The 23,036-nt window shown below is 43.6% G+C and overlaps 1 protein-coding gene and 1 long non-coding RNA gene across 7 annotated transcripts in view; one reads left to right on the top strand and one right to left on the bottom strand.

Annotated features, from left to right (window-relative positions):
- Window positions 1-7,896: 7,896 nt before the first annotated feature.
- dachd (dachshund d) overlaps window positions 7,897-23,036 on the bottom strand; it is a 93,513-nt gene continuing 78,373 nt past the window's right edge. For 4 of the 6 annotated variants that reach the window (XM_062403085.1, XM_062403087.1, XM_062403088.1 and 1 more), the window contains 5 exons: window positions 19,691-19,836; window positions 16,596-16,743; window positions 15,809-15,967; window positions 14,454-14,522; window positions 7,897-10,511 (listed from right to left, as the gene is read on the bottom strand). In XM_062403085.1, the coding sequence (XP_062259069.1) occupies window positions 10,474-10,511; window positions 14,454-14,522; window positions 15,809-15,967; window positions 16,596-16,743; window positions 19,691-19,836 (560 nt within the window). In that variant the 3' untranslated portion in view covers window positions 7,897-10,473. The remainder of the gene's footprint in view (window positions 10,512-14,453; window positions 14,523-15,808; window positions 15,968-16,595; window positions 16,744-19,690; window positions 19,837-23,036) is intronic. The other 2 variants (XM_062403086.1, XM_062403090.1) reach the window with 1 other exon arrangement.
- LOC133967560 (uncharacterized) lies at window positions 10,461-15,215 on the top strand. Its single transcript, XR_009924044.1, has 3 exons — window positions 10,461-10,606; window positions 12,537-12,643; window positions 14,472-15,215. It is a non-coding gene; the product is annotated as an uncharacterized LOC133967560 (long non-coding RNA).

The following is a 23,036-nucleotide window of genomic DNA, read 5'->3' as shown; positions in this document are numbered from 1 at the left end:
CCCAACATCTGCTCCCCAACGCCGTACATGGTCGCTCACTGCTCTGTGTGTCCTGCACCAGATGGGTCAAAAGCAGAGGTTAAATTTCCCTACCTGCATGAGTGTGCCTTTGCATGTCTGTGCATGTGTTTGGGGCTAATAAATGCATCTTATCTCTTATCTCTATCTGTTACTACAACTACTGAATGTAAATAATGGTTTAAGTCACGCTGATATTTTGGATGTAACCTAATTTAGCACACATGCTAAAATCTCAAAAACACACACCTGCCGCTCAAATCGGTGTTTCGACGGCAGAAACAGAAAAAAGTCGGCGTTTGGTCGGAGGCTCGGTTCCCTGCACTTCTACTACACCTTGAGTCTTCATGTTGTTCCAATTAGAGCGCACGAGGAGATGAAAGAGAGCCCATAATGTTATATAGATACTGTACACATCCAGCCTCGCCTGGGCCTCTTTGTCTACTGTACGGCATTAGCAGCGAGCAGCTGCCTGCGTTTACATCATTTGGCGTTTCTCTCTGGGCTCTTTTAAATGCGCCGAATCACTCCCCTGGTAAACTTTACAATAGGATGTTGAGGGATACTCCTGGACTGCCATAGGAAATGAGAGGCACATGTGTGTGCATGTAGTGGCGGGCTCCCCCCCTGCGATGCTCAGCTTTAGGGCTGCACAACGAGACTAATGGGTTCCTTTTGTGGACAGAACGAGGTAGAGCACATGTTCTATTGTTCTTATCTGCGGTAGATGCATGGTGATATCTTATATGTCGCCGGGGCTGTGTGCGGTATCCCCCCTGTACCCAGTTTTGTCCGGGATGGCTTCACAGAGGTATAATCTGCTCCTCTGCTAGTGGCCATCTACTCCCGCGTTGTCCTTTGTCTCCATTAAAAGGAGATAATCTACTGCGAGAGATTCAAATGCTACTAAACTGACTCCAATTGACCGAGCAGTTAGCAGAGAACAGGAGAGGAAGAGGAAATGTATGGCCTTGATTACAGCTGTGTGTCTATTTCAGCAGATTGTTCTGTTTGCCGATTGGCGCGCACAGTCAACCGCCATTAGCGGGTATAAATAATGTAAGACCCTCATCTCCCTCTCTGTGTTTTTATTTCCAGCTCTCTTACTCAGCTAAGTGGCTGCATGGAAACCTTGGCCTCCTCCTTGTAGGGGTTCTCCATAGATTAATATAAGATTTATTTTTTGACTCTGTGAAGCCAGCGCGTTGTTGATAAGTGTTCCCACTCGATGCATGCGGGGATGTTTTTAATTGTATCATGTGAAGTGGCCAAGGAGCTCCGCTGGGGACTGTGTCAGGTTGTGTTAATATTTAATCCGCTCTCACTTCGGCTTCCTCATGATCCACGGGATCCGAAGAGCGGCGTTAGGAAAAGCAACGTTACGAGACAGATAAAGAGACACGAGTAAAGACATGGTAGCTCCAGGCCTCTGTCTCGCTCAGGATGTGGCGCGGCGAGGAGATGCTCTCCTCAGATTCCACGTGTGCCTCTCCCCTCTCTGCCAAGGCCCAGTGCGCCCCGGACAATGAGTGGCTTTGCGACGGCTAATACTAAAGCACCGTCTGCAGAGAGGTGACTGACAAATCGAATGTAAAAGCGGGTATTAAGAGTGAAGACGCAGAGTTAGCCCGTGTCTGGATGCGAGACAGGGAGGGAAAGAGAGAGAGAGAGAGAGAGAGAGAGAAGGAGGAGGGACGGAGGGAAGAGCGAGCGGGGGGCTTCCACTTCCTCTGTGTGCACATCACGTCTCCTCTCCCTGAGCTCAATTACAGGATTGATACTCGGAGAGGAAACTTCATCATGTCGTACAGATGTCTTCACTGGGAGGAAGAGGGAGACGAGCCGTCCTGTCATTTAACGTGACGTGGCCTGCGTTCATTCCAAATAAACAAAATGAGAAACAGTCCGACTTTGGATTTCATTAGGGCCCGCTGATCAACGTGGAGCGCCGGTTTCAAAAGCAGGCGAGTCCACAGCGAAACCCCCCCCCCCCCCCCCCCCCCCCCCGCAGAGGGAAGGGCCGGAGGTGGTCACGCCCGCTGGACGCCGAATTTTAACCATTCTGCTGAGTGAATTAATCTGAAACAATAACTTGTAAACAATAATACTGTTTCAGTGAGCCGTTCAGCTCCATCACAGTAAACATCTTTTATAACCCAGACAGCTCCATAAAGTGCTTTAGGCATCATTGGGCACAACCGTCATTAGTCAGTGCCTGTGTGTAAATCTGAATAAAAGCACTGCGCTGGAGATGCTGCACAGACACCGGCCCCGTATCTCTTCGACAGGGTTTCATTTCAAACGTGACACAGGCAGAGAACACACTCCACAACAATGGCCATGTTTTGCTTTAATTTGATTAGGTTTTGTCTCAGCAAATGCCAAGTCCTGTTTTGCCTCAAGAACATATCTCTTAATCACGTTCCATCCAGGCTGTGTCTTTCATCTAAATCTCACAGCCATGGCTCACACCCAACTTTATTTCGCTGAAAGGTAGAAAAAAAAACAAGCACACACAGGCAGCGGAACACACAGGCAGCAGCAGCACACACACACACACACACACACACACACACACACCAGCACACACACATATCCAACAAGGGAATACAATGACAAAAGCCTAGCTCTCATCTCTGTCACATAAAGTGATGTTTTGTGTTTAGGTGTGTGCAACTGAGGTGTGAGTATGTGGGTGTGTGTGTGTTTGTGTGTGTGTGGCTGTGTGTGGTTGTTATTGTGGCTGTGTGTGTGTGTGTGTGTGTATGTGTGTGTGTGGGTGTGTGTGTGTGTGCGTTTGCGTGTGCGTGTCTGTCTGCAGGGCTCAGATCCATGTTGTTTGGTTTGCTTCTCCATTAAGAGAGCTGTAAAGGAGAGGGAACAGATGGCTGCTGGCCCGCTCTGTCCTGCATCCTCTCACAACTGCCACACTTCCTGTGCGTCCATTAATCTTCTCTCACTACTCCTGCAGCACAACTTTATTAAAACAACTCAGGAGAGAGCGAACAACAAGCCTGCGCAGCTGTCAGGAGCCAAAGACAGAGCCATTCGTCCACAGTGGAACAGCCTCGGCTTTTTTCGCGACGCATCTGTAAAGCAGCCCGAGAAGGAGCCGCTCGGCTTTGAAGCGGCGCTCGGCAAAGCGCTCGCTGCAGTGGAGACGCAATAAATGCTCATTAGGACGCAGCTGGAACTGCTGCTGCTGCAGAGTTCATAGGTACAGTTTGTCAAACATGTGAGGCTCTAGATCCCCGGCCAGACTACTGTTTCCTCAGAACATGTGGGGACGCTGTGTAATAGAACGGTCTGGCCCGATTGACGCTTTGAGCGCAAACAACCTCATAAAAAATAAACCTAGGAACAATTTGTCAAATAAGCTGCTAAAGCCACTAAAGCCGTACGACTACATTTTCATTGGAAAACAGTGAATTCAAACTAAAACGCTCTCTGTCCACACATGCGTTTATCGGCTACGTATTAGTTTTAATCTCCGCCCATACTCACCAGCCTGAAAACACTGACCACTCGCGTACACTGGGCATGCGTGCCCTGGTGTAAACAGGAAGCATTTGCTCGTAAGTTGCAAAATTGTTTCTAGATTGCTTGAATAATAGCACGTCTCCTACCGGCGTAAATTGTTGTATCATTACAAAAACAGCGGTAAGCGAAGACTACATGGGGCAACAATGCTCCCGATTGAATCTGTTTTCACGCATGCACTGAACTCGCGCAGTGAACACAGCAGGGGATCCTACGAGTTGGGGGGGTTGATGACGTTTCTAACGTGCGTTCGACGCAAATTTTTTTCCTTTCAAAATCGCGTGAACTAATACCTGAGGAATCACGTGAAGGCTACACCGGGACAGAAAAGACCCAATCAGTGAGCGGTAGTGAGTGTCTATGTCTTCTGTTTCTGCCCGTCCAGACAATAACACAGCACTGGAGTTGTCATACTAAAACGAGTCCAGCAGTGTTTTGCTATGTCTCAAATGAAAACGTAATGGCGCGGACGAAGCCTAAGATTCTTATAAGTATTTTGTAATTGAACAGATTTGTGATTGTTTGTCCTCAAGATTGAATTAAGTCGTAATTAGTGAACTAAGGGAATTAAGGGAAGATCAGTGACACAAGATAAAGTCAGAGATAAATACCTGATGCTGCTGAATCATCGCTAGAAGTCCTGCCTGATTGTTCTCACAGGATGAAATCTATTGCTATTTAGGGAGCTTGTGCAAATTTACATGGGGCAAGCCATGGTGACAAATATTCCCGGGGATGTGGCTCCATTTGGCCCCTGCTCTGTGTCCATAGCAGTCAGCGGGTAAATTGAAAAATCAATTCCAATTTAAATTATTGGAATAAAGAACTCCAGGAGCCAGAGATAAAAAAAAAAAAGGGGGGGAAAAAGAAAAAACCTTCTTCTTCCTCTAGATCCGCTTTAATTGGAAAGTCATTTCTTCAGGGTATTCTAATGGTTCTGAGGGAAGATTGCAAAATAAAGTTGATGAGCTGAAGTGAGGAGGAGGGGGGGGGGGGGGTTAATAGCGCACGCTTGTGTTTGTGTGTGTTTGTCTGACCCTGTGTGTTTGCATTGCTCTGCCACACTGTGCTCGTTCGTCCCCTCCCTCGTGACAGAGGCGCCAAATGAAGACTAATCCAATGGGCTCACACACACTCAGACACACACTCCCTCACGCCTGTGGTCACTCGTCTCATCCATCTGCTATCTGGGGGAGTGTCGGGGGGGGGCTCACGGGTCAAACTAAATTAACCATCCCTCGCTCACAATTGTAAAAATGTAATTGACTTAATATAACCAACCCTGGTGATTTGGATACTCCGGCTGTGAGTAATTTTGCGAGAGCTTACAGACGCCACCTCAGATGTGAAGCAGCTTCAAAGTCGAATGTTGCCCTGGCTGTATCACGCTTGAAGTGAGCTGTGAGGGGGCAGCAAATAAAAAAAATAATTGCAGTAAAATTATTTTAGGTGTTATTATTCTGGTGTTTACTGTGATATTGCTCAAATTAATTGTCATTTTAAATAATGAATGGTTTAAAATTATCGTAAAAAATGTCACTTGGGAGGTGGTGAGGAGCAAAAAACCAGAGCAAAAAGACGGTGAATATTGGACTCTGATTCATGAGGTGAACCTGTAATCAATGTTGCCCTAAACATGTACATATCCAACTGCCCCTTCCATCAACACCATAAATAAAGATTTCTCCAGAAAAGATAAATCTGTAGAAATCCACTTGCTTTGCTGGTGGTGAACAGAGTGGGACATTTAGCAGCTTAAGAAACAGACATTTCCCTCAGGAGGTGGTGGAGACCAAACTAGGAGCTAAAATACAATTAATATTGGATGTTTGGATTCATCAGATGTCCAAAAACACAACTCCAGTAGATGTTGCCCTTTTTCTATCAGACATGTAATTATCCAACTGCCCCCATGTGGCCATATCCCGCCCAACCAAAAATCGATGCCTTCCATGTCATGTGCAATGATATAAGCCAAAAAATAAACCAAAAATATAGTTGCCAGAATACAATACTTAAATAATACATAAATCTATATTTTTACATATATATGAATAACCCTAATGCCCAGCGTGTGTGCATATATTTCTGCACAGACCCTTATCACCTCCATCGTCCCTGCTGCTACACTATTATCACCTCGGTGTTGAGTGCAAGCTTTGAATTAGCATGTTCCCTCCCACAGGGATCAGCGTTACCAGCATATACCTCCATTAAATAGAAAATAATAATCACTTTAAACTTATTTCTTGTATCACATCAACAGTGACACAATCAATCTACCTTTGTTCGGGCCGCTCTCATTCCAACCTGATGGCAGACCTTTCTGTGCTGCCCGGTTGACATTAAAGCAACACTGTGCGGAGACATTTCCATTCAAGAAACTTGTTGACATAGTTATCAGACATCAAAGAGCCTTGTGTCATTTTGAAAAGGCCTCGCACGAGTAATGGAGATGTTAAAGGGCGTGTTGGCCCCAAATATCACAAAAGGATGAGAGGATATGACTGAGAGACTGGAAGAGAGAACATGATGGAAAAAAAAAAGAGAAAACACTGTGATACATTCTCTGGAGAGAAAGAGAGAGAGAGAGAGAGAGGGGGGAATCGCTCAGCTCCATTTCCGCCTAAGAAGCGCAAAGTTAAAAGGTGGCCCCTGTACAAATGAAACTCAATTTCACGCCACATTATCCCTCCCTGTTCTCTTTCCTGGCTTTCATTTTCATTAAGACCAGAGACAATCATAAATTAATAATTACTGCCGAATGTCTAAGCGCAGGCCGCAGTCCTATAGCCCTCCCCTCGCCTCTGTGGTCTTCCATGTTCACGCTTGCAAAATGTTAATTTAGGTAATGTGGCCTGGCCCTTGTCAGATAAAACTGTTTTGTAGTTTCGCTAATACATAATGGTCTATCTGATTAGGTGACATTAGTCCTATCTTTCAGACTATCAGCCGGCACCTTCCTAATGTCTCTCTGCAGACTCGGGGCACCACGGACTTATCAAGACATGCAGAATTACTGCTTTGCACTAAATGGCCGTTGCCTGGTCGTGATGATGAGCAGAGAATTAGCAGGGTCGGGGTTAACACTGCAGTCGGGGCGATGCTGGCGTATAAATACAACTTCACTTCTCTCTTGTGAAACTTTTTACCCTTAAAGTGTAAAAAAAAAATCTGCAGACAGTGTCGGGAGCAGTTTTCTTCAGCTGGTCAAGCAAACACTAAACAGCAACAAAGTGAGCAATGTGACATTAGGCAGAGAATGAGAGGAGAGACGGGATCATGCAGAATAATCACATCTGGATGATGTCTTCATGAGCACATCTCCGCGTCATGCCAAGTAAAGAAAGCACACGGCTGCTGACGCTTTGAATATGCAATCAGGGCTGCACTTTCCACACCGCAGCAAATGCAACAACACAGCTATAATGCACATTTGGTATTTAAAGTCTTTGTGCCTCATGGTCATATTTGTACTGAATTGAATTTATTACAAAATGTGCAGTGATATGAAACATGTAGCTGCGGGGCCTCTCCTCTCGAATGCCGGGCGCAAAAAAAAAGGCATCAGATAGAGAAATAAACAGAATATCGGAGTAATGGCTGTGAACAGCTCACGTCTCACGAGCTCATTGGCGGCGAGCAGAGTGAGCCTTTCACTGCGGTGAAAGAGGAGGAACGCTTGAGTCATTAAACGGATAAAGTGGACGAGATGTCAGAGTTGGATTTCAAGGAGGAGCAGCAGCAGTCGGAGTGAGCGTGAACCCGACGGGCAGCGTGGCTCCGTGATTGATCGCCCGGTGTGTCATATTGTTCTTTCAAGGTTGATTGAAACTTTAACCTAATTTCCCTTAATACGAAGAAGAAGAAAAAAAAGCTTGAAATATTTCAGGCCTTGGGTTTTTACAATGCAGCATTGAATTATGCAGCAATCAGTCAATTATTCATCTCGGTGGCTGTTTTGTGGCCGTGCTTTAAAAAGCATGCAAAATGGGAATGGGCCGAGCATGCTGTGTCAACACATTTCCCTCAGAATTGCTTACTAGAGAAATTTGTCTCTCAATGTCCATTTCATATTTTTATGTGTTTCCAGATCTGTACCTGTTACTGCTCTGAAATGATCCCTGCACATGCCTATTGTGTATTTAGAGCAGAAATAAATAATGTTAACTCAACAGCCATTATTAATAATCGTTATGAGAAAAGAATAAGTTTATATTTGTAAGCTCCACAATAAAAGACAGTGTCACATTTGAAAAAGAAGAAAATGAAAAATGCAACTCCCTCAATGCCTGGGTGTATTTTCTCTTAAAACAAACATGATGATGCGTCACCCTGCATTGTGCACAACTGGTTAAAATGCAAGTGTTTATTTTATGGTGATATATTGTGAATTAGTGTCACACACTTGAAAGTACACATGAAATTATTAATTTACATTGAGCTTGGTCACCCGCTCATTTACACATTTCCCCCCCACCAGGATTAGCCAATGCATTTAAACGTGACACACACACACACACACTCACGCACTGAAGGAAAAAACTCAAAGAAGAAGTTCTCCTTTCAAGACACATACAATTTTTTTTTTTAAACTTCAATATAAATGGAAGAACAATATGCTCATTTGTTTTTCTACAGTACAATATACCTGTAATGTTTAAATTTTTTAAGCCATATATAAAACACAGAAATTTGTTAAAAGACTGAGGGCTGATATTAAAGGTGTCAAAAAAACGCACACGCTGAAAACACAACAATTATTTTGAGTTGCAAAGAAAAGCAGTTGTTTCCATCACTCGCCTACATTTTCATCTTCAACTGACGCCTACGTGTCAGTGGCATAGAATAGATACAAAGATGGACGACGCCTCCCACTATCATGAAATAAAGCTACAGTATCCAACATTCGTTTAGAATATGAAGGAAGTTATTTGCAGCTAGTCCGCGAAGTAGAAATCGAGGGGGCGGAGCCGTGGTGTTGACTTCCTGCAGATGTGTGCGCTCAACCAATCAGGAGTCATCTTGCTGCCACTTACTTTTGTGGCATCAAAGAAGTTACTGGAAAATTTACAACGAACTTGAGAGTATAGGCGGGGTTTGATGACGTATACTTATACCAGCCACCAGGGGGCTTCAGTTTTGGGGAGCTGTCATGTCGTCCATCTTTATACACGATCCGGAGTCAGTGGCTGTGCGTGAAATGTTACAATAAATCCAGTGTCACATGGGACGTCCACCTTCAAACCACAGTGTCATCGACATAGAAGTGTATTCAAGACCTCAGGCGACATTAACTCACAGTTTATCATCAACATGTTAACTTTTATTTGAATTTGAAATACAATGAAGAGATGATTCGAGAAAGCTATATAAGTTATCAGTGACAACAGACCTAGACACTCCATTGAGAAACAAAAAGAACAAACACATCGTGAACATGGGACACTCCTCCTCCTCTTCCTCCTCTTCCTCTCCTGATTGTAACACATAAGGTCTAAACTGGTTTGCAGTTAAACGACTGACATCAGCTCATGTCTAGAGAATATACACAGGCGGTTCAGCACGGAAATTCAGAAGTCTCCAGGGAAAGTAACGAGAAAAATCAAAACTTATCGCGAGTTCTTCTTCTCGTCAGGATGTCAGCCGCGCACTCTAAAAAAAGTTAGAGTGCCTCTGTGTCGGCTCAACGGCGATCTGAGCGCTGTGGTCACTAAATGGCGTCGAGATTGGAAACATTTGTGTCGTGACCGTTTGTTTGCTGAAGCCGACACGTGGTCATAATTAGTCTGGATCTTTTTTTTCCTTTTTTTTTTCTGTAAAAGTATCGAGAGGCGCTGACGTTTGAGTGAGTCTCATGACAAATGTACAGTAAATTCCAAGAAATATTACCTCTGTTACAAAGAATACAGTACTATCGACAGCAAAAGTCTTTTGGAAAGTGAAATGTCGGATAGTTATGTTTTTTCAAAATCCTGCGGGCTCGAGTGAGTCAACCCTAGTATTTGTTCAGCACAATATAGGATTTATTAAATATCATAATTCCAGGACAAACATTTACATGCCTGCATGCTTTCTCACCAAAATGGCAGCTATAGGAAAGAATGATGGCTCAGAAATAGAACAAAACAAAACTGTAGGTTTATATAAATGGTGGTATTGTTTGCCTAATAGCTCTACTGCATACACAATACCTCTTAACGTTATATACACATACCTCATCAGTCCGCTGGGGCTCGATAGAGTGAGTTGTTCCTATCATTATCATCCGATCATGTATATACAACAATGGTAAAAAGGAAACTTGATTGTATTGTCATCTAATTTAGAAAACATTGAAATCAAAACATCAGTCTTCTCTTTTGATGAACACGTGGACAGATTCACACTTCTTCTTCTTTTTTTTTTTTTCTCGCCCTCTCCGCGAGGTTCATCTCCACGCGTTGGGCGTCTCAAAATTCAATTTGAAATACAAAAAACAAACCTTCAGTCGAATTTTCGTTTTCGAAGCTTTCCCGCTGGCTGAGATACAGTATAAAAATCTTCAGTGCTGTGAATTTACGAGTTATTACCAACAGTGTACCATGGGTACATTTTTTACTGTGCTCAATATATATGTTATCCTTCACGTTAGGCCAACCCGTCAAAACCTGCTTTATCAAACTATTTTGCGCCGGCCTCTGGTGGTGGAAAAAAAAGACTTATTCTACATTCAGACACAACCTCCTCCAGCATTCGGGTGAACACAGCATTTCCATTGAACTCCTACAAGCAGCTTGACTTCTTTCCACTATTAAATCAGCCTGGATAAGGGCCGTCGAGAATCTTCATGGGTTTTTCTTTTCTTTCTCTCTCTCTCTCTTTTTTTTTTCATGAAATCTTTTTTTTTGTTTCCTCCAGCTCCTCGCGGCCTTATCAGTACATCACGGTGGTTTTCAGGAACAGCCTTCCATCTGCAACAGAGGACACACAGGAGCCAGGGATTAGCCGACAGCGAAACATCCTGCTGACGAAAACGCACCATTCAGGATGTGATTGTTGATGAAACGTAACTTTGAAATGTTGCCCTCCAGTCTTTCTATTTCAGCAGCGTTACCGCGGCTTCATAAACCAATTTAGGGATGAGATAAAGTTAGAGGCCGTGACAAATACGATTAAATATCACGTACGCCCATTTTCTTACTTACAAGATACACAGATTAGAAAAGGAAAAAAAAAGTGTGCGTTATTTAATATTGTAATTCAAAGTTGCTTCGCCGTTGTACTTAAGATCACATTCAGTGCATTAGGCAGGACATACACATATAATAACAGGGTCACATGCATATTTCATGACCCACAAAACACACAGTGTAAAAGCAGCCATGATAGGTATCCGCTCCGTGTGCTGCCCGTGTTTGAGACATCTCTACTGATACGCTTGTTCGAACATATTACCGCGCTGACGATGTAAAGCGCTCTCTAAGTGACATTTCCTGCATGGAAATAGTGTTTATTGAAAACAGCAGACATTCCTCCGCCGCGTTATCTCCAGACACCTCCAACCTAACGAGCTTTGTCCATTTGCAGCGAAACGCTCTTGTCTGAGTGTTCGCCCGAGCGAGCAGCGCTGCTCCGACGCTGAGCTGGTAAAAGCATCTGTTAGGCACAGCTCAGGAGCATGTGTGACGTTTATTACCTTCGCGTTTCCTCTGCCGGAGAACGCTACAGTTAAAGCCTCCGAGGAAGCGCACCTCTCTGTGGCAGCGCGCCTAAATAATTCAACGCTAAAGAGAAACACACAGACGCACAAAGACATTGAGCAGGCGAGGAAAGTTGTCGGACATGACACGCGCCGCGCAGGACATCGAGGAGGAGACGCCGGAGTCCTGTTCTGCAGAGATGTTGGAGAACACACCTGGTTTTCACTCCGAGGCCGTTACACACAGGAGCAACAGGATTCCCATTCTATCAACTTTCTTTTTTGTTGATGATCTTTTGCTTTATCACTATCTCATCAATTAGTCCTTCTCTACTCCTTAGCCGGTGCTTAATGCTTTGTGCACAGAGAGTGGAGACAACAAAGGCTTGGTCATGTTATGTGTGTGTGAGGAGGGGTGGGGGGGTGGGGTGGAGGGGGCTGCACAAACACACAGGCTAATTACCCAGCACTGCCGTGGGTCTCGGAGGCATTGCACTCTGGCTGCCTCTATTCAAGCAGCAACCACTGAGTTCTGTGTAAAAGTCATTACGGCGTGAACGCACGGTGCTCTAGCGCAGAGCCGGGATACACAACCTGACAAACACACACGCGCACACACACACACACACACACACAAGCGTGCGCGCCTCTCTGGGCACGAGCAGAAGAAACATCACACGCTCACCTCACACCCTGTCTGCCTGCCCATCCTCACAGCTATAGGGGGTGTTAATGAAAACAAAGACTGTCTGATTATTTGAGGGGCTGATGACAGCTAATGCGTTGTCGAGAGGACGCTGGATATTTGCGGCGTTTCACTCCTGATAGATGAAATCATCGCGAAGGACGGGGGATAAGAGACGAGGGTCTGACGAGCGACTCCTCGATCCATTTTCACATTTGCGCAAACGTCGACACGTCTGCACACAAATAGCAAAACCGGTGACGTCTTGATCTGCGCCGTTTTACGAAAGAGCGTCTCATTGTCATCAAACTTTAGCATTTTTATATAAAAATCGAGATGAAAAGTTCATTAAAGAGAATAAATATTTCATTAGGTGCTAAATAAAACAAAGGGAATTTTTTGGCTTCTCTCAGCATAAAATTCCTTTGAAAGATTAATTAATACATGGAAATTATGCAAATTATGCCCATGCAAATATTTTATGAAGACAATTAAGGGATCCATTAATTACAGCCTTTTTTGCTTCAGTGACATTCATTCATTTAATTTTAATTTCACTTTAACTGTTTTGATGTTTAATCTTGCAACAAAGAACTTTATCTCTGTGCACAGGGTCGTGTAAACTTGCCGAACACATCGAGTGGGAAGCGGCAGGGAACCGGCGGAGATACCGGGGGAAGATATTGGCGTGTGCACCGTTGCCAGGCAGTACTGGCGAGGTACAGTCCCAGTAGCTCGCCTGCCTGTGAAAAGAGCCACGTTCCCACTTGGACCCGATTCAAAACACTGCAAAAGCAATTAATAAACACAGACTGTGTTAATATCGCAGAATTAGAGAAGTGTGACAAAAGACAAATAGAAATAATTAGTTCTCTAAAATTATGCCCTCATTATTATTTCCCCCCCCCCCCCCACACTCTCTCTCTCGCCGTTCGCCTCCCTGAGTCTGGAGTTGAGAATATACCCACACATTTCTCTCGGCTTTCATGCGAGTGATAGGCTTGTTTTTTTTTTTTCCCCCTCCTGCTCGTGCAATTCATCAACATCATTTTTTGCCATTCGAGGTTAATTATACAGCGAGGCTTGCAGAGTAGAGCAGAGGAGACATGGGTGGCAGACAAATGCGTCTGTAATTGAAGAAAAAACACAAAGTGCAGCGTGTTGTTCAGTTTCCTCCTTCATTCTGCTATTCCATGCAGTGATCCCAGGGACTGAGAGAGCCCCGAATAAATGATCTGCCCCGGGGCTCACTGGTGCAAGCAGGGATCAAATATAAAAAGAGAAACACCAATTCTGCTCCATTCCTACTCAAACTTTACATTCAAACGGGACAACGGCTGCAGTGTTTCCGGAGTGTAAAGCGTTAACACATTCAACTTGATACAATTAGAGTACAAAGAGCCGGCTCTTCATCATCTAAGTGTAAAACGCTCTGGTTAAATATACTAATTTGGTATGAAATAAGGGGCTATAATTACGCTGGATCTAGAAGTTATCTTTGTATTTAAATTATGACATATGGATTTCCTTTTTTTGGACATCAAACTCCTCTCAGATCCCCGCAGTGACTGAATGACATTTAATTAGGGAGGAGCCATCATTTCACTAAGTAGGTTTTTCTTTCTTTTTTACAAAAAAAAAAAACCCAGTTCAAGTAGACTAATCAAACATTAAAGAATTCAAGGGACCCAACTTATTCTTGCATAAAAGGACGAATATTTTTTTTCTCTCCCACTTTTTATGCAGCAATTTACACGGAGCATTCTCCGCCAAGATAAATCGGGACCTCTCTCGCCGATAAGAGACGGTGGTGAGCGGACGCGGCCGAGGCGTATTAAAGGAAGACGTTGGAGCAATAATGAGGATATTCAACCTCTGCGAGGTGTCGTGTATCTGGGTAAACACAGATAGCAGACAGTCTACCGAGGTTATCACTACAGCGCCCTTCCCCAAACACATACTGCACCCCCAAGGCTAACAAACAAACAAACCATTAAAAATGTACAAGGCTTATTCATAAAATGGATTGATTTGCCCCGTTTATTACTATCAAAGGGGGGATTCCACTGCTTTTTGTGGTTTTATGACTCATTAATGCTTCCCGGGCTGTAAACAAACCACTTCTTTCATTCTTTCTTTGTCTCCAGCCTTCTTCCTCTAGTTGTTTCACTGTTTTACTCACTGTAAATTGTGCATCGCTTTTCCTTTTTTTGTGTATAAAAGTATATCTGTTTCCTGAAGGAATCTCCGCCTCTGAGAAGTCAAGTAAAAGAATAATATTATTTCTACAGAAAACCAATGATCTTGACCCAGTGCCGTGGCCCAGATGGTGAGCTGTATGCCCGAACAGCAGGCACAGAAACTGAAGCAGTGTGTGTCTATGTGTCCATGTGAGTGTGTGTCTGAGTGTGTGAGAGAGAGAGGGGGGGGGGGGGGGGGGGATGAGAAGAGAGAGAGAGCGAGCGAGCGAGAGCGAGAGCCAGAGAAAGAGAGAGAGAGAGATTTATTGTCTCATCTGAGCCCCTGTACCTTGTATTGTCCTTTCAGCATCTGTTCTTCCACTGCTGCGGTCACTCTCCATCTCAGGGGTCAGAGAGTCTGAGAGAAGAGAGGGATCACCGCCGTTAAACATCCCTGACATCCACCTATCACAACGCATCGTTCATTCAAAACAAGACGCTCCGAGCTACGTCTCCTTCCCACGTGTGCGTTGGATGGAGAGCGCCATTATTACCAGTGGTGATAAAAACGACCCTCGTATCTGTACAGACTTCGGGATAATGATCTCTTAAAACTAGTGAACCTTGCATTCTGTTGTTTGATTAAATAAAAGTACAGATGTGTTGGTGGTTAAATGAGTCGATAGGAAAACTGTTTGGATATTGTCATATTGGGATTTTGTAACTGGCCTGATTACTCCACTCTGTGCTGTCTAATGTTGATGAACTACAGTGAAATAAGTAAATAATACATGTAGAACAATATTACATGCACACCTAACTAATATGTTGAAAATAAAACACAATATGACGGCAGGACATTTAGTTTGAAAAAAACGTGTTATTTGAAGGTTTCCCAGTAACAGTAAAGATCTCATCTTGTTTTCTATGTAAATCCTGAACTATGCAACAATCCCGTGCTGTTAGATTCAAATCATGAATTGAATTACTCTCTACCTCTAACTGTTAAATGAAAGCTTGTAAATATGTATGTTATGACGACACTCTGCACCCGACATAGCAATATCTTACTAAGTAGATGGTAATATGTGCAGATTACAGCTTGAATCAAGAATCAGCTAATCGATTATAAGTAAAATGACTTAGGTAGCAGCTTTACTGAACATGAATTAATTGTTTCCACGTCAATCAACTTCTGGTTTGTGCTTTTAAAATGTAAAGGTTTCTTTTTTTAACTTTTTTTATAAGTAATTTGCAACTAAATATCTTCAGATTTTTTCAGTGTGACAAAACAAGATGTCACGTTCTTTTCACAGATTGAAGACACAGACTAACTGATAAGTGAATTAATCGAGAACATATTCAGCAGATAAATTGATTATAAATCATCATTATTAGTTTTAGCCTTTGAACACAGGCTGAGCATTTTAGATATGCATGAATCAACATTAATCTAATTACCTCTGACATAAATATGAAGTAAATAAGATATGGTTAAAGATGTGAGCTAATTTATTAACACCATTCATAAAATGATTCTGTTTTTGAGGATAAAGTCCTCTGAGGAATCCGAAATGTTCCTTCAGGTAACGTTGATCTCCTGAACAATCATACTAGCTGAACCCATTTTGCTCTTTGTCCTCATCTGTCACACTGAAAACCCACAAGACGTTTTAGATGGGGAAGAAATAGCAAGTGTCTCACTGTGGAGCGTCTGACCGTTGAGTGAACGCATGCTGTCAGAGGGCGACGGCTGCTTCAGGGTCTGCTCGGCCACCTCTCTCCTCTTGGACTCGTACTCCAGAGCTTCATGGAGTTTCCTCTTGGCCTTCTTCTCCTTCTTGAGACGCTTCTGGATGATCGCTGACATGAGAAAAGACCACAGTTGTGATAACTGAAGTCTGGGGCAGATTCGAGGACACTTCTTTTGACTGAAATCTGATTATTTCAGATATAATCACCTCATTAAAAAAATAAGAAAATCTCATACTGATATATAAAAAATGCTTAATATTTTATCATATATAAAGATCTTCCCCTTAACGGAGAATCAGAGCAAATACTGGCTGCGGCTTCGCAAACCGCTGGAGGGAATTAAAGCAAATTGAAAAATTTATTGGGATATTTTTCATGAATTTTTCTCATTAAACATAAACGGCACAGTTAGCGTATGAATCTGATGCATTTAACATGAGAGCCGGAGTGAGTTTCTCTAAGTGTGATGTGTATTTCCAATTATGTTAACTGACTATTAGAAAGCTAACCCGGCGCTAAGCAGATTATGTGCAACCGAAGAAATAGACGACGACTCGTGTCAAAGTTTCAATAAAGTCAACATTAAACAAGCAGGGCCGTGTGCGTGCACTCAACAACTATCACGTCTGCATGTGCAAAGGCCTATGAAGTCTGCGAAAAATACACACGAGTTAACGCCTGCCCACACACACACACACACACACACACACGAGTTGGATTCAGCGCCAGGCGGTACCTCTGTTCTTCTGCTCCATGGCGAGCTGCTTCTCCAGAGTCTCCCTGAGCTCCCGCTCTCTGAACAGCTCCATCTTCAGCTCCGTCTTCTCCAGCTGCACCTGCTTCTCCTGAGCCCGTGCGTTGTCAATTGCCACTTTGAGCAAGCCCTGTGCACACACATGAACACACACACAGATACACACACACACATGAATATATACACACACACCCAAAGTGATGCAGAGGAGATGGGAGTGCAGGGTAAGAGAGGGTGATGTGGGCTATTTAAGGGCATGAACGATGAAGTGACAGCAAACCACAGTGAGGGAGAATCACAGTCGTGGAGCAGGACAGGAGGCAGAGCTGACCGCTGCTACATGGTTCCTGTCATCTTCCTTTATTACCGGTTTTACCAGTGAACATGTCTTTTAGCTCACACAGTTTTTTTGTGATAATAACTTCTTAAATAATGAGAAATTAATGCATTGATGTAGGAGTGCTGGAAATGTTTGGAGCCTTGTGGTCAACGCTTTGCTTTGTTACCTCCGCCAAGGAGGTTACTTTTCTGTGTTAGTTGGTTTGTATGTTTGTTTGTGCACAAGAAGACACAAAAAAGACTCAATAGATTTTGATGACACTTGGTGGAAGGATGTGGTTTTGGCCACATAAGAGCCCATTCGAATTTAGCTCAGATCTGGATCGCAGGTGAATTTATTTCCACTTTTTTAAACATTTTGACATTTGCCTTGATTTCTCAGAGAATATTCCATGGATCTTGATGAAGGGAATCATCCGTAGGGAGTGTGTGAAGTTGATGCATGATTGATTGAATTTAAGGGGACCGTTGGGCCTTGGCAGAGGTGTGTGTTCTACTGAGCGCCATTTCTGTTTTTTGGTTGGTTTGTCTGCTGGATTACACAAAATGGATTTCAACAGAGGTGAACGATAGGGGATGGGCCAAGAAAGAACCCCTTTGAATGTTGGCACAGATCTGGACAAAGCAGATGTATCTCCTTCTTCAACATTGCAAGTTAGAGCACTTTGATCTGTAATTTATTGATCTAAGTGATTAAAACTCTAAACAAAATTAGGGGATTGATATCTTCGACTTTTTGGAATGTGGTGCAGATCCAAGTAAAAAACTGGTTCTAATGGGTTTTTATGCTTTTCACTAAGGGGACTGTTGAGGTATGTGTTCTGCTCAGAGCAATTCTTCTAGGGAAGTAAAAGGAAACACAGTTAGGCACCTTCAAATTAAAACGGGAAATAGATGAAATAGCGCTCAGACAAAGCTCCAGTCTGTTAGGTCCAGTGTAAAAGGTTTATATGGGCTAAGTCAGCTTCTTCACCCTCCATTTTAGCTCCTTATATGTCTTACTGAGCTCCTTCACTGCTGACAACTGTAACTGGATGAGTATAACAACACAGTAACTGTCTCTGTGGCATTTTTCATGCTCCTCACAGAGGCAGGAATGAATAATATGAATGACAAGTATCTCATCATGTATCAATTACATCACTGCCATACCAAATACCCTCCTGACAGTCCTAAACAAGCTCCCACTGTCCTGAAGGATGTGTGAGCTTTACAGTACCACGGCCGTTTTCATCGCAATTATTCCCCATCCACACGCAATCACATCAAATGCGCCGGGCTATATCTTACTAATTGTTGATTCTTTTGACCCCAATTTATTCTAAGTTGCTTTATCTTAATTTTCTGCTTGGTTTCATTTTGTTGATTTCTATATAAATATTCAAGGCAAAGATCATTATCAGAAATGACTCGGTGGAGGGGTGGGAGCTCGTGACTGGTTTACTTGTGACTTTCTAATTACCACACGGAGCCAAAGGAAAAGCAGGACCCCGATGCCAGCGGTCCAAGTGCAATGAGAAGGGCAGCAGTGTACACACATCATTACACTCAGACAGAAGGCAAATACATTCATCTTTCTGACAGAGGGCGTTTGTGATGGAGCCTTTAAGTGGCAATCTTGATATATTTCTCTTGAATAAATGTCTGTTAAGTCGCTATCATGTCGCTGAAAGAGGTAACACAGTGGTGATTCAGCCTATGGCTTGCTGATGAAAATACTGCAACAGTTATATATTTGCAGGGGAGTAATGGAACAAGAAGGAGCAGCCACAGTGAGACGTTAGAGGACGAGCTGCAGGCGACAGGCTGCACACCTCCAGCATCTCAGCGAGGAAAGCGCCTCCTTTAACTGTGTCCTGCTGTTTGCAGAGAATCACATCACAGTTGCTCAGAATGATGGAAAAAGCCAATTATTGCTCGACCTCTTTATCAAAATGACATTAATTTGTTTTACTGTCCTCAGAATGATGTGAGCTGTAGTAGTGATCTGCATGCGCTGTCACCACAAGTGAATCCAGAAATCACCAAATCACCAAAGACTGAAATATTTGAGATTTTCATTTAATGACAGTCTGTGTAGACGGGTATTATTGGGGTATGTATGAATATAAATTTGTGAATTTATCCTCACACGCTTGTTTAGTATCTTAATTGTTTTTACAATGCAATTTCTTCTGAAGTTAAAAAGCTCTTATTAGACCATCATAACAATGACTTTAACCTACACAATTAAAGTGTAAAAAAGGAGACAAACTATGGTGGTGGTCATTGCATATACAGAACCGTGGTAACTTCTTTATTTTTAATTGGTTCCTTATTAACTGAATTCAAAATAATCTATGGACTACAAAATGACACATATGGGTGTAATTCTGGCTCTGGCACATCTATGATGACGGTGTGGTTAAGGTTTGGCAACTACAACGACTTTAAAGTTTGACCAAAAAGTTAATCTAGCTTTTTCTGGAGCTTTCAATCACAATCAAAAGAAATTAAGGAGACAAATGGGTCAAACGTAGACCTTACATTGAAATGTCTATTTCCGAGGTCAAAAATGTATCACATCTTACAATGTATGTGAAATTGTCCAGACCTCCTTGAGGTGGATGGAACTCTGAATACATGAGGTTGAAGGGGAATCTGTTCAACTGTCTGCTCCACCAGAAGTTGATGCAGTGAATTTCGAAGGAGGGTGTGTCTTTATGTGTGAACTCGGCGACTCATTCACTTGACAATACCTGTATGTTTGTGAGTAGGGTCTCTATTGATGACAACCCATCTGGGAAGAGGAATGGTGAGGGGAAGCCAGGAGGTAGAGCCTGTCCGGCCAACGACAACCTCTCGTAGCTGTCTCTTGCTGTGGGGGTGCACAACAGGTTGTCCTCTGCAGAGAAAAGAGGAAGCATTGACAATTATTCAAAACAATTGGTATTTATGCAAATATAAATGAGCAAAGCAGAATATGTGAGCAGTATTCTGTCGTGCTGACACATATTGACCCACCAACTGGGTCTGTATTGATCTCCAGCAGCCGATCCCTGCCCTCTCTTTTATTTTTAACCATGGTGCACAAGCAGGCTCTAAATGTGGGGTTAAACAATATCAACCAGGAGATAAATCCAGCTTCATTTAAGAGATGTCATGTGGACTCCAAAATCAGAAGCAGGCCTGCAGTTTCGACCCCCAGAGGCTCGGGCTTCCTTTGTGTACGCACGCACGAGTGCCTGTCAAACCTTAGATGACATCATACTCCATTCATCACCGGCAGAGGGGTAGGGCCCTGCCATCTGCTGTCCAGCCTCCTCTCCAGGCCTCAGAGGAGGGAAGAGGAGCAGGAGAGGGAGGGAGGGAAAGCAGGAGGCGAGCCCGGCAGACGCAGATCCAGCCTGGTCAAACTAAAACAGTGTGTCAGACACTGGCGTTTGTTGTCCCATCAGATCCGACACATGTTTTTGTCCAGTGAGCGTTTATCAAGCCAACAATTTGGTAAGTGCTACCATCTTGCGCCGAGACAGTTTATTAAACACATCCAGTGTAAAAAGGTCTCGGTAGGAAGTCTGCACCATCAGCTGCTTAATTGTTAATTTAATGAAAGTAGGGGAAAGTTTTATTTGTAATGTGGAACCCTGGCTGTGTTGTGCACAGCCCCTCTCTGCTCTCATCCACTATTCATTTCTGTTTATGTGGCAGGCAGAGTCTTGTACATACAGCGAGTGGAGCTGAGCAGCCCTGCCTCTCCCTCCCATCAATATTCACCGACGCCAGCCAAGTGCTGGGAACAGCTGGTCTTACATTAATTAGTTTAAAGTATTTATTTCACCCATCCTCGGAGCAGATTGAGCAAAAACATTGGAGATTATTTCAAGCATCTGCAAATGCCCTGGAAACATCTCTGCGCCAAAAGTCGAGTGTTAGGATTCACAGTTTAGTTTTGTAATTTGGAGAATGTTTTTTTTCCCTCTCTCTCTCTCTGCGAGGGGAAGACGGTGAAATATGCACCGCTGGTCCGTGGAGAGCGTAAACAACCTTTCTCCTCTTTCAGATGGAGTTCACTCCTGTTGATTAATTAGAATGGATGGTTGCCTAATGGATTAAAATTTGTTTATAATTTGACTTCATAAAAATAATGAATTGCCTACTTTTAAGAAGCCACTCCGGTGGTAATTTGTTTTGTTTGGTGCAGTCCTGTCGGCGTTCTGAGGTGGGCGTCTGGGTGGAGACGTGAAACGCACTCTCCTCACACAGTGGCAAAGCATGAAAGTCCCATTTTATCTCAATAACATAACTAATCAAAGATCAAAAGCATTACAGTTGGCTCCAGCTCAGGTTGATATAGACGTATTGCGTGCATTATATGCATGCATCACCCACCTCCAATAAAATCACCATAACAACTAGAGACGTTAGTAGACCTCGGGGAAAGGTCTGCTGTTGTAGCTTTGTAATTGATTTGTACTGTAGGCACTTTGTCCCTTATTTAGTGTTGGCATTAATCATAAATCATTGCTTTAACAAACTCCGGCTTCCCACTCAGCAGGCCTCCCCTGCAACACAATGTTGGATCACACAGAATATTTGATGGCTTTGTTGCAGGGGAAACAACCTGTCATGCTCGGGGAAAAGCAAACAGCGTGTTTTGTTCGACAGACTCCAACTACCGTACAGCACCACTTGTCAGATAACATTTCCACCAGGAGCCGTGCATAAAAAGTGGCACTTTCATGGGGGGGGGAAAAAAGAAAAAAGCAATGGGAAGCTAATAAGTGACTAATTCAATCAATATAATCAAAGCTGGCTTAATGAAACTCAAACGCAAATTGTAGCAAACACGACGCAGATCTGTGGTTTCTGTGCTTCTAATGTTATCCCCCTCCTGCTATTTCTCCCGGTGCCTGGCTGCAAATCCTGGCATGTGTTTGCATGTTTATTTCTCACCATCGCTCCAGAATCATTGACTTCAACTTAATTACAGCGACAGGCGTTGGAGTGATGGGGGCCAGTGGAATGGAGTGCTCTGTTTCCAGGTGATATTTCTCCACTAGCAGGGCTGCCAGCAGCAGCTGTGACAGCCTCTTGTGCTTACCGTACGGTAAAGGTACAGTTAAGGCCCTGACTATGAAATACTGCGTGGAAAAACACTCGCAGGTCACCCCTGTCACAAATAACATTTCATGCACAACTGTTTCGGCGGATAATAGGAGCCACAAATAAAAATGGGACGCTGTAAATACAATGCATTCTGAATGAAATGCCATAATTTAAAACAAAGTCCCCCTCCTCCCGCCGTCCTCCTCCTCCACCCTGCTCTCAATAGCTGCAGAGGGAGTCCTTGACAGTGTGCTAGCGATGATGAATCACCTATCCAGTTAATTTTCTCACTCCTCATGTGTTGTGCTGCTAAAACAGGGGCCCAGGAATTGACTTGACAAACTATGAATGTAAAAAATATCACTTGGAGGGATCTGGGCTTATCTCCAATTTACATGTTATTAGATTTGTGTTGCGAGCGGCACTTGGACCTAGCAAAGCTGAGGCAAAAAAGATGGGGCACATGATAAGCAGAGATAAAACATGTCTAAAACCCACTTGAAAGCCTTTGAAATATTTGATGGAAAGTCGCGGGGAGTGGAGAGAGAGGAGCGGAGGAAACTGGCCTGATTTAAAATGTGACAGACACACATTGCAATCTGCGGTAAATCTAGAAGAAACCTTGGGAAATTTAGCTGCGATCTCTGGATAAATAGCTGTAATTGACCTTGGGAGTTGAAAATGTGCCATATGTTTCTGGTTCCTGTGTTTGAAACTGGGTCCCTCAGGACGTTTCAGCAGAGTCCTCACACGAAGGCGGCGTGAGCGGGAGGAGAGGAAGATACAGGAAGACACACACCAAAAAGGAGAGAGGGAGAAGGGGACGAGGTGGATGCCGGGACGGAGAGATAGATGGCTGAAGACAGAAGATGGATGGATAGATAGGTGAGGCAGAGTCTGAGGAAAGAGGAGGCCGGGGGAAAAAATGGGTGTGTGGAGAATGAAGGGGCGACAGGGAGGAAGAGAGATAGGAGAGGGGGAAAGAGAGAGGGAGGG

Source organism: Platichthys flesus, chromosome 13 (assembly GCF_949316205.1).
Source record: "Platichthys flesus chromosome 13, fPlaFle2.1, whole genome shotgun sequence".
Lineage (NCBI taxonomy): Eukaryota > Metazoa > Chordata > Actinopteri > Pleuronectiformes > Pleuronectidae > Platichthys > Platichthys flesus.
The sequence above is the reverse complement of the archived record's forward strand: the minus strand, read 5'-3'. Positions and strand labels throughout refer to the sequence as shown.